General features: G+C 37.7%; 1 protein-coding gene and 1 long non-coding RNA gene across 2 annotated transcripts; one reads left to right on the forward strand and one right to left on the reverse strand.

Moving 5' to 3' along the window:
- Positions 1–90: 90 nt before the first annotated feature.
- On the forward strand, positions 91–2,484 carry LOC310720680. Its single transcript, XR_014531799.1, has 3 exons — positions 91–204; positions 775–1,284; positions 2,354–2,484. It is a non-coding gene; the product is annotated as an uncharacterized lncRNA (long non-coding RNA).
- Positions 2,485–4,204: 1,720 nt separating this feature from the next.
- zfpl1 (zinc finger protein-like 1) lies at positions 4,205–12,091 on the reverse strand. Its single transcript, XM_083532088.1, has 8 exons — positions 11,942–12,091; positions 11,581–11,697; positions 10,653–10,764; positions 10,099–10,292; positions 7,851–7,923; positions 7,541–7,735; positions 6,301–6,424; positions 4,205–4,780 (listed from the first exon to the last, which is right to left on the reverse strand). Exons 2-8 carry the CDS (start codon positions 11,680–11,682, stop codon positions 4,594–4,596), a joined length of 987 nt encoding a protein of 328 aa, XP_083388214.1. The 5' UTR covers positions 11,683–11,697; positions 11,942–12,091; the 3' UTR covers positions 4,205–4,593.
- Positions 12,092–12,467: the final 376 nt, after the last annotated feature.

Here is a 12,467-nt window from a genome sequence, read left to right on the forward strand (position 1 = left end):
ATACCAAAAGACGATAGAGGATTGGTTGTTGTGCGTGACGCGGAAATGACGTCAGGGGTTGTATAAATAGTAGAGCCTGCTGCTAGCCTCGGTCTTTCCGCATTAGATGTCAGTTGGCAAGCTGATTTGCAAGTGTTTCTGTTCCTTTGTTTGACGCCAACCACGTCGATAAAATCCAAATAATATTTGGAAAAATAGTAGACGGTAAGCAGATTTTCAGTTATTTTATTCTAAATAGCTTTTGTTTTGCGCATCTTTAGTGCTTATATTATATACTTGGCAACACGTGTCCTCATGGACGCCATTTTGAACAACCCCTTATTACCCCAGACTTATTAGGAAAAAAATGGCTCAATTGGCTCTTATGTAAGAGTTGTGTAGTTTTATTTTAATGTAGAGCTTAGTTTTCTGAAGTCTGCCCATTTTTGTCTTTAATAAGTAAAACTTGCAGTTATATGCCCATTTTCTTGTGCGCATGCTCTTGGACAAACTAGCAGGGGTGTATATACTTTTGGAAAAGCCTTTGTTTGCATTTAATCCCCGTGCATAAACCCTCCTTTCTTGGCATGCACGTAGTTTGCTCAGTACTCGTGTGTGTATGTGTGGAGGAATAGAAATTTCCAGTGCTATGTCTTCGGTGCCAGCAAGATCCCATCAGCTGGTTCTATCCTCAATCACTGGTACAGCTGTTGCACTTGGTAGAAAAGGTCTTGCTGATGTGTGAAGTGTAGTTCTCATTCATTGATTTGTAATCATTGTTATTTCCTATTTCAGGTCGATGTGGGGGAATGGACCGGTGTTGGATGATTGACGGACTGCTTGGAAGTGTTCGGAGATTTCATAACTACAATGAACAAAATTATAAACAATTGTTTTTGCCCCCATTTTTCATGAGCTGAACTTATGCACTTCTCCTTTTGCCCAGATGATCCATCCACCTCACAGGTGTGGCAGATCAAGATGTTGATTGAACTGCATGATTATTGCACAGGTGTGCCTTAATAATAAAAGGCCACTCTAAAATGTGAAGTTTTATCACAATAGGCTTAAATCTTTTGAGTTTGGCTCATGAGAAATGGAGGCAAAAACAAAAGTGGTTATAATTTTGTTCAGTGTGAATGTGACCTTGTGGGTAATCACAGATTTGCCAATTACATAAGTATTCGCAATATGTGAAGGTTGAATTCTCGGGTTTCTGCCTAAATGGGTTTTGGGAGCGTCAATGTGCAACACGGATGATTTTCAAGACTTGAAAGAGGATGTGGCGTCTGCAAAGAGATTATGGTGTGTAAAAATTTGCATCAATGAAAAAAAGTGGTGGTATTCCCCAACTTATGGAGATGCATTGCAATGACTCCACTGTAACTTAATAATGAAGGTTGTGAATCCAAGAATCTTCAGTCAGTATGGAGTAGTGTACTGTAATTTGTTATAAATTAAATAATTCAGCAAAACAGCAGTTTATAGTACCGTAATGTATAAACTCACGTAATGTATAAACTATGTTGGGTGTGTGATTGGGGTGCGGAGCCAGACATGCAATTTGAATAATCTATATTCAAAAATCGTACGTTGAACCACCGTAATTTGGGGACTGCCTGTACACCTTTATGTGCACTTATTAGAAAGGGGTGTTTTTGTGTATTGGCATGTTGGGATTATGTTATACAAGGACTTCATCTTGGATGTATTTGGTTAGCACTCATTATTACTAATAGTTTGTATGTACATGCAACATTTTTTGCCAAATTTATCAACCCTGATAAAGCAATTATTAGTAATGGAGAATGTTTGAGTCAAGACTAATTAATATTTGACCAGAATAGAGGTGGAGATTAATTGTAAATTGTAGATGCATTAATAATCCAATGAGTAAATGAACACTGATGCTATTAAAGATGGGCATTGAGTCAGTGTGGGTTTTAAATGTCTCTTCCCACATGCCAGGCTTCACTTCCTCTTCTCCCTGAAGTAGATACACTGATGGCAAGCAGATTGACTTGACAGAAATGTAGTCAGACAGACTGATGCCTTGTACATGCACAGTTCTAATGTATAGACTGATCTGCATAGACATTCAGAGATGACCTGTTGGAGATACAGGACTCAGACACTGACTAATAAATAGATCACATGCAGAGACTTTTTTTTGGTTGCATTTTTGTTCAAATTCACCTCCTCATATTGGCACACGCTGTGTTTTCTGTGCCTGTGTGTGTAATCTAAGGAGGTACATTATCTTGTCATTATATAGCTGGCATCAGGAATTGTTTCCTGTGCCAGCTATTGCTTGGCGACAGTTTGATAAGTTGCACATGAGCCTTATCTAATGCAGAGTATTTCTTGCTTTCAGGTCCATATGGAGCTCTTCTTTTAGGTTGGTTCTTGTGCTACTGTGTATGTTGTACCTGTGCAGGTTTTGTTATGTATTTGGTTGTCTGATGCTATGTACATGCACTTAACAATAAAGATTTATTTTTGACTTCCTTTCTGCTTTCATGTTTCCTTTGTTTACAGAAAGTAATTGTACTTGAAATGTAGCCCAGCATGGCAAACGAACACTCCTGAGGCTTGCTCTGAATTTTGGGACTCTTCAGTTTGACCTTAGCTGTGAGGTCATTTATAGCAGATAGGGAAGTGTCTTGTCTTTCAAATGTTTAAATTTATGCACTTTTGATCTTTGTTGTGAAAATACAGAAAACACCAATAATGATCCTACTTGACTCTGAAATGATGTCTGGATCAACAATCACTTCCTAAAGATTTTTCAAATCTTGAACTAGAATTTCATCTAGAACTTAAATTTCATAAAGGATTTAAGTTTGCTTTGGTGAAACCTGCAAAAACACTGAATACATAAGATGCATCAGACCTTCATGTGTGATCTTGTAAGTGAAACTGACGTGTCAGTGAGGGTGAAACAAAAACCTACGGGATCTTTGTATTAAGTTCATAATTTAATAGCGAGTGTGACACGAACAGAGCAAAAAAATTTCCTGTTAGCTCAGAATCACTTATCTAAACAAGAGATGAATTCTGTACAAACTTGAGCGGCTGCTAAGAAGTCCATATCGTACAGTCTCATACATGTTGATCCTTTTGAAAGCAAAGAAAGGAAGGGGAAAAAAGTACAACCAAGAATGTAATGTGAACGCAATATACCAGATTTCTTAATGTAGAGTAACGCTTTACATTCAGGTTCCCTTCCCTACAGTTATTGACTGTTAGTTAAACCACTACATCCTCAAATCTGATTGGTCAAACATTTAGCTGCATTTAAATACCTTAAATGGATAAATGAATTGGTTATATATTAGAAATGTCTGATCATTGGTGTGGCCAATGTTTCTAAAGGTTTATATTTAACATAATATACAAGTCTTCAGTTTTTCCATTACAGGAAAGCTTCTCAGTAACATGTCTTATTAGCTACAATACAGAGGAAAATAGGTGGATGGTGAGGGAACCACAGCTGTAATGTAAATGGTAAATGCAATCTGACTTGCATAATTCAAAATCCCCAATTTATGTTTGATTCCTTACCTACCAAACCATGGTACAACTGATTTAGCTGTTCTACTCACTTCATGACTAAAATTCAACTGAAATTGCATTGCAAAATTCCCTGAATTATACCTTGACTATTACAACTACATACTTTTTCAATTACTAACGCAAGCATATTCATTATTGGCTCATTTTGGTTACGGTGGGATTTAATTAAACGTTATGTACGTTGATGAATACAGGTATTTTGAAGCTTTACAGCTTGTTAAGTACATTAAATAAAACCAGGCGTGTGAACCTTAATGTAAAGCGCGATCAGATATACAACAAAAATTCAAATCAAACCAGTTCTGTGGACTGAATTCAGTTTTAAAAATACTTTACACAATCAACATGTGGAATATACAGAGTGGACGATGTTTAACCGAGTTATTTAGAACACGTCTCGGTGCCATTTTTAAGCCACAAAAATATGGCGTGAACCATATTAACGATTGTATGCACACACACACACACACACACACACACACACACACACACACACACACACACACACACACACACACACACACACACACACACACACACACACACACACACACACACACACACACACACACACACACACACACACACACACACACACACACACACACACACACGTCTCTCGTTTCTAGCCGGAGCTGCAAAGGGCAGATTGGGGATCTCACACCATAAAACTGCAAACTGAATCTTTTGAAATGAAATTATTCAAATTAGACAATGTTTTCTCAGAATTTTCTCTTCCTCCCACCAAAAAAAAAAAAAAAACAACCCAAAACACACATACCCAATTTCCAGCATTCACATAGACATGAACGCACTGCAAAGTGTTAAATACGCTAAAATTCAGATTGCCATCCGGATGATTAATCAAACAAGTTCCTTGCATCTGGTCAAATTAAGCAAAAGGAAGATGGATCATCATCATCATCATTATCATCCCTGCAATGATAAAAGGCATTTCACACATTGGTCCTGGTCCTTAAAACAGTCACGCTATGCTGCATTTCCTGCCCGTTTACTTCTACAGGAGCCACGCTTGGTTCACATGTTGCCCACTCTGATATTAGGGTTAAACAGGGGGTTCAGGTTGGGGTCTTCGTCAGCAGAAGCCCGGCCCAGCTTAGCCATGATGACGATGAGGGTAAAGAAGCCGATCACTCCGAGAATGAGGAGCATGAAGATCCTTTGCTTTAGTGTGAATGTCCGTCTCTTAGGGCCCAAGCGGTTCCTGACAGAAAAAGCAACAATAAAAACAAAAAGAAGTAATGAAACGTGGCTAAAATTACAACGATATATGTCAAATATGCAAGCACCAGTATATCTGCTGTAAAATGCCTGCTTGGGTGTCTCTAGAACAGGCTTTCCTGGACACTGAAGGTGAGGGTACATTTTGAAGGACTACAACTATGTCAGGTTACAACAAGGATTGCATGGTACTATGCAATACTACATGGTCAGTGGTGTTATTTCCATTCATATTGAGTCCTATGCAAATAAGCCATATGCAATACATCTTGGTGTAGGAGCTGAGCAAGTTAAAATCGTACAGGAGATTGTACATGACCACGAGTTATGCCTCGAATATACGGCAATAGCACTTACAGTCTTTTAGTCAACAGTCTTTATCTTCTTAATAAATCATCCAACTGACATTAATAAAAAATCTTTGCGTTTTGAATACTCCAATAAGAACTTAACCGGAAGCCCCGCCCTTTTCCTTCTTCACTTCTGGAAAATGTAATCGTTTATACTAACTATCGTTTAATATGTTAATCATGAGCAGTAAAGAAAAAATGTTACACAACCTACTAATACGTCTTAATTGTAAACTACACTATATAGACAAAAATATTACCACAAAGTTTAAGGCACTTCATACAGAGTATCATAGTGACAAGAAAACAGATCTCCAGAAAACGTATAAAAAAGTAGTTTTATTAAAGAAGAGAAATTAATTTATTACAATTTTAAACTATTTTTATTAAATAAAAATAAAATATATTGGTTTCTTAATGTTTACTACATCCACCTTAATATTATACTGTTATTACTTCTTGGGTTCTTATAAAACTATAATATAACTACAAAAAAAATTATACTATAAAAAAGTTCCAGATTTTAAACTATAAATTTCAATTTTTATTTGTCATTTTTCAGTTTTATTTGTCATATGTACAGATGTCCGTGACAGTTTGTACAATGAAAATACTATACTATAAATACTACACTATATAATACTAGACAAATAAAATCGTATTTATAGGAGAAGAAAAATGTACTTGAAAAATATATATTTTTTGCTTTGGGGGTGCGGGTGGGAATACAGTCAACCCCTGATCAACTTGCGGATTAAAATTCGAGGTATTTGGTCAAATACTGTTCACTCTTAAGTTTATAAAGTGACATAATGTCTAGATGAAGGTACCATAGGAGATGCTGGGGTGCGTCAAAAAAAAATTTCAATAAACAAATCGTGAAACAAATTTTTTTTTAAGCCAGAAAGACTCCATATAACAGAATTTTTTGTGCATCAGGCTGAATGTGAACAAATTTTCCCACAGATTTGTAGATGTATTTAAAGAGAAGTTTCTCAAAAAGATTTATGTAGAATACTGTGTTTCCAATAATTGTACTAATGTTTATAAATGATAAATGATGCTCAGTCTGTATAAAATGGTGACAGGAAGTTTGAATACAGACCCTCATTTATACACAGAATAATAGAAGTAGAAATGGGAGGAAACTCACTTCAAGATCTGTGCAAACCAACTGAGTGCTGGCCTCCTTCTGTACTTATCTTCATCGAAATCGATCTGAGTGGCCGAAGTGTGGCCTGATTCTCGTGTGTCGTACACCTTTCTAGGTGATGAGGCTGAGAGACAAAAACAAGCATATACACAATTCAATAAGTAATAAAGATGCACACTCACACAGTGTAAATTAGCATGCCTGAGGTTTTTATACATACACCCTGAATTCGTTTACATGGCATTTGGAAGACGCTCTTATCCACAGCGACTTACATTTAAACATTTATACAGCAGTGAGGCATAAGAACTGCAGCTCCGGGTTGTTGACTCTGGGATTTGAACTCACGACCTTCTGATCGGAAGAATGATCTACAAGTCTACCATATGGGTCTGACAAGTCCATTTTTAGGTTTGTGAAATTTTATGACTCAATTACGATTTTTGGTTTAAATATACAGAATTTATAGAAATAGTTATAACTGAGAGCATCAGTCACACAAACACACAGAACTAGGAATGAATAATAAATAAAGCATTTTGTATTTATTATTCACTTTGGTATTGTTATTAAATGATAATAAATTAGATTTCAATTTCTACTAATAAAAAATGTATGTTGATAATAAAAATATATTAATGCTGATATAGATTGAATTCTTATATCATTTTTTTAGCTTTACATTGAGCATTTTAAATGAATTTTCCCGAAGCGTTACCAATATAAATAGAGCGAGACAGTGGCGAGGAAAAACTCCAGGAACCATGAGAGGAACCAGACTCAAAAGGGAACTAGTCCTCATATAGACGACACCAAATATACATTCATTACAGTTCCATCATTGTAGATGCACTTCCACTGTAATAAAATTTTTTATATTAAATACAGTCCAAATGAATGGAATTGCACTCTCACAGTTGAAGAAAACCCCAACAATGTACACGCATCCTTACATTTTATTGCATGTACACTTAAAAATATTATATTATGAAATAAATTAAATCCACAAAAAAAATAGTAATAATAAATAAGGCCACCTCATGATTACTTCATTGATAAAGAACATTTTGAATAATACATTAATGAAATGTTACACTGTGTCCTTCTTTTGTGTCCTAGACCAAAATTTCTAGAATCTTTCAGCCAAAAATCAACTTTTTAAAAGAATTTGGTAGCCATTATTATTTCCTGTTAAATAAATTGAGCATCTTCTCGTCATTAAATACGCAGCATTTCATACCTTTGTTGATTACGATAGTGTCCGGTGCGGTGGCCGTGATCATGTCAATGACCGAGTGTTCCTGGACCCCCGGTCCTCCATTATTGTGTACACCGTGGCTGTGTCCCACGTCCTGATGTGAACATGCCGGAGTGACTGTTGCCTCTGGGGTGTACGAAAGTGATGGGGCAGAAATGGAGGTCTCAGCAGAAGGCGCTGATGTACAAGATGTGAGTTTACAGTATGAAAAAAAGAGAGTGAAGAAAGATAAGAGCTCAGTATACAGTATGTGAACCTAGAAGACATTTTTAATTACAAACATTAAGCTCACCATTGAAGGTCCAGTCTGTATATTCAGTCACATCAAGCGTTGTACTTGCTTCGACCTCAGGCTGGTCTTCAACCTGGAGAGCAGAAACTCTTTTACCAGCAGAGCTGGAACTTGTTGCATCTCACATTTCAGCAACTAATTCATTAAATCTGTTTAAGGGACAATACTATAGAAATGAAACTTGGATATATTTTAGAGTAGTCAATGTGCAGCTTGTGTAGCAGTATATATTTAGTAGAATAACTGTCAATAAAATTTGTGTGAACACCATTGATTTCTCGCACTGCCTTAATCCTCCTAAGTATGGAATTCACCAGAGCTGCACAGGTTGTTGCTGGGATCCTCTTTCACTCCTCCATAATGACATCACGGCTCATGAGACACATGGCTTTTCTCCATCTTCCGCTTGAGGATGCCCTCCAGGTGCTCAGTAGGGTTCAGGGCTGGATACATACTTCGCCACTTCTTCACCTTCACCTTCCTCAGCAAGGCAGTTGTCATCAGTCCAGTTTCTGAAGGGAGGGCATCATGTTCTGCTTCAGAATGTCACGGTACATGTTGGAATCCATGTTTCCCCTCAATAACCGCACTCATGCAACCGATGCTAAGACCACCACTATTTTCTTGGTGCTCCTCACCCGGGTGTTGCCACACATGCTGGACACCATCTGAACCAAGCAAGTTTATCTTAGTCTCATCAGATCACAGACATGGTTCTAGTAATTCATGCTCTTGGACAGGTCGTCTTCAGCAAACTGTTTGCGGGCTTTCTTGTGAGCTAGCTTCAGAAAAGCTTCGTTCTGGGATGATGGTCATGCAAACGGTCTGAGCAATGACAAGTAGACCTTTTGCTTCTGCAACCTCTAAAGCAATGCTGCAGCACTCAGGCGTCTGTTTTTTTAAGTCATTTTCTGCACTTGACACACAGAACGAATTTAACTTTATTGATGGACCCTTGCAAGGCCTGATCCAGCTGGACCTCCTCTCTGTATGACCCTGTACTTTACTGTGACTCAGTTTTTAAGGCTGTTACAGATCTTTTTATAGCCTTTGCCTTTTTTTGTGGAGAGCAACAATTCTAATTCTCAAATCCTCAGAGTTCTTTGCCATCTAGTGGTCAGTATGTGAGAATTGTACTCCAAGCACCACATTATAAAAGCTCTAACAGAAGAAACACGAATATGTATGGTTCTGTCAAGCAGACAAAAACATGAACAGGATGAAAAGGACATGTGGCTTTGAACAAAATCACACATTTTGTTCAAATACCACAATTGTTGTTTAGGTAATGTGTAATCATCAGATTTCACTTTTACTATAACAGGGTTTCTGCAGGTTTCACAATGTCAGATTTAGGACTTTTTAAGACCTATTTAAGACCATTAAGAATGAAAGTAAGACCTTTTTCACAACATTAAAAACACACACAAAAACATTGTTAGCCACTGGACTTAACCAAGTCATAATTTCATTTTATTCAAACAAATATCGCTAAACCCCCATATTCCCCATAGCTGAAAAATAAAATCCCTTTTATGTTTGTGGTACAATCCAAGAAAGATTCTCCCCAATAACAGAAAGCTGATTGGCTGTTGCACTTCGGTCTCATTTAAATTAGGACTGTATTTGTATTAGGACTAAGACTGTATTTGTTTTCGGACTAGGACTGTATTTGTATTAGGACTAAGACTGTATTCAGACTAGGACTGTATTTGTATTCGGACTACGACTGTATTTGTATTAGGACTAGGACTGTATTTGTATTAGGACTAAGACTGTATTTGTATTCGGACTAGGACTGTATTTGTTTTCGGACTAGGACTGTATTTGTTTTCGGACTAGGACTGTATTCAGACTAGGACTGTATTTGTTTTCGGACTAAGACTGTATTCAGACTAGGACTGTATTTGTATTCGGACTACGACTGTATTTGTATTCGGACTACGACTGTATTTGTATTCGGACTAGGACTGTATTTGTATTAGGACTAGGACTGTATTTGTATTAGGACTAGGACTATATTTGTATGAGGACTTCTAAAGAAAGAACTACACCACCACACAAATATTCTCAAGTGCTGCAGGAGCATTTCAATAAACATTAGAGGTCTTGTTACATGGACATCGGAAAATGTAGACCCGTTTAATATTATTTAAGACCTAGAACAGGAAAATTAGATTTGGATTTTTAAAAGTTACACGCTTTAAGACTCTGCAGAAACCCTGTATAAATATACCCTGATGCTCACCAGTGGAAGGCCCAGACCCGCTCGTGCCCAGTTCACTGAGGACAGTTGTGTTCTTAGCATGTCGGCCACAGGGCTGGCGAGGTTGGTGGGAGGAAAAACGGGTCCCTGGCATGTCGGGCACTGGTAACCCGCTGGTGCCGTATACAGGGGCAGTCGCGATGCCAGTTCATTCAAGCAGGACCAGTGGAAAAGATCTGAGAAGGAAAGAAAAGGTTGTTTGGATTTCTATTTCACAGATAATCATTGGTTTTTTGATTTTGATTTTTTTTTTTATTATACAATACTGTGATCAGTGGTTTTAAAGAGGAATCGTGCGAAACTAGAGCAACAAGGGATTACTAAATAAGTGTTCCACTGTGTGTGAGTGAACTGGGTATTACACAGACAAACTAAAAGATGACTGCAAGCAAGTAAACAATATTATACAATAATATGATACAATATCTACCTCAATACACGGTTTATCTTGTGTGTAAGGGGGAAAAGAAGAAAAAGGGATATTGTAAATTAATTCTATATTTGAATTACTGTCAAATACTTCGAAAACGACTCACCATAGCAGACTAATCTCACAGTGTCCTGGGAATTTAGAGGCTGATTACACAGACTGCAGTTAGGATTGTAGTCACTGTCCTGGAGCCACTGAAGGTAGGATTGCACTATACACTACACAAAACAGAAGCAGAACAACATGAGTCAGTGCAAAGACGTTATTTTGTCATTCCAGCGTGACAGGGAAGTGGGAGCTCGCTGGTTAAGGCTCTGGGTTACTGATTCTTTAGGGTTTCAAGCCCCAGTATCACCAATTGATCGCCACTCTGGGCTCTTGAGCAAGACCCTTAACATGGCCAAGCCTGCGTTCTGATCCCAGCAACTATATTGCCAAAAGTATTGGGTCACCTGCTCAAAAGTGTGGTATAGGATTTTTAAACATGGCATTCCACATTTAGTCCCGATTTGCTCTTATGATTCCCTCCACTCTTCTGGGAAAGTGTTCCACTAGATTTTGCTTATGGATATTTGTGTTCATCAGTCACAAGGGGTGTTACAAAAGGCAGGTACTGATGTAGGTGAGGAGACCTGGGGTGAAGTCAGCACTCCAATTCATCCCAAAGGTGTTCAGTAGGGATGACACCAGAGCTCTATAGCAGGCCACTCAAGATCTTCCTCTCCGAAGCATGTAAACCGGATCTTCAAGGAGCTCACTTTGTGCACAGGGGCACTGCCATGCTGGAAAAGGTTTGGGTTTTCAAATTCAAGTGATTGTGTAAAATTGTATTAAAACGCACCTAGTACAACTGAGTGCATGCAGTTTTGTGGTAACAGTTTGGAAAAGAACCACATATAGCAGGAAAGGGCTGGTGACCCAAAACTTTTGGCAACATAGCGTACATGGTTTGGACTGTACTGGACAAGTTATAAAAGCCCCTTTAAACCCTTTTAGAAGAAATGTTCCATCATGGAGGCAATTAGAAAACTGACCTTGCTGTGATTGGACACCAGGCAGTGTTCACACACATTGACGCGATGCTCGAAGCAAAACAGGTTCGTCACCTTCCTCTTCGGACACTTACACAGACCCATGGTCTGCCTGTCAAACTGCACATGAACACACCCATTAGGCCTTTGACAACCGCCATTAAATGATTTAATAGACAGATTACTAAGAAATATCTAGCAAAACATTTATTATTACTAGATACTCATACTTACAAACAACAGAACACGATATGACGATTGCTCTGCTAGTTCTCAAGTAATAATAATCAGCTAGCTACACGTTTTCAGGCGAACTGTCAGAGATCCGACACTTAATAAACAAATATAAACCCTTCTTACTTACAGAGGGATTTCAGGGAATCTCCACAAGCTTGTCTTCTCTTAACTGAGTCGAATGTTCCAGTTTAGTGATTAAGCTTCATATTTGAGCACCATATTCTTCCGGAAAGGATTTTTTTCCCTTCTTGCCACGTCTCTTCCGCTGTCGTCGCACAGCAGTGACGTCACACGGTGTCCGGTTATGCCACACTCAAAAACAAAACAAAAGAATTTTTATTGCGTGTAAATTGTTGTATAAACTAAAATTTAACCAAGCTATATTATATAATCCATTACATTTATTGAAAATTGTTTTTTATTTTTTTATTTTAAGAGAAAAAAAAAAACGAACAACTTCGTAAATATTTGTCGCAGTATATATGGTCCAGGTCATAATCACGAATGAAATGCGATAATAAATTATATAATAAAGTCACAAATATTGATGATTTATTCTTATGTTTAATGCATTCAGATATGTTTCATTGCTTTAAAAAGCGGAAATGATGTATGACTGATACAAGAGTGCGCAAAACGTAACAGCAGTTAGT

Source organism: Silurus aristotelis, assembly GCF_946808225.1.
Source record: "Silurus aristotelis genome assembly, chromosome: 26".
Taxonomy (NCBI): domain Eukaryota; kingdom Metazoa; phylum Chordata; class Actinopteri; order Siluriformes; family Siluridae; genus Silurus; species Silurus aristotelis.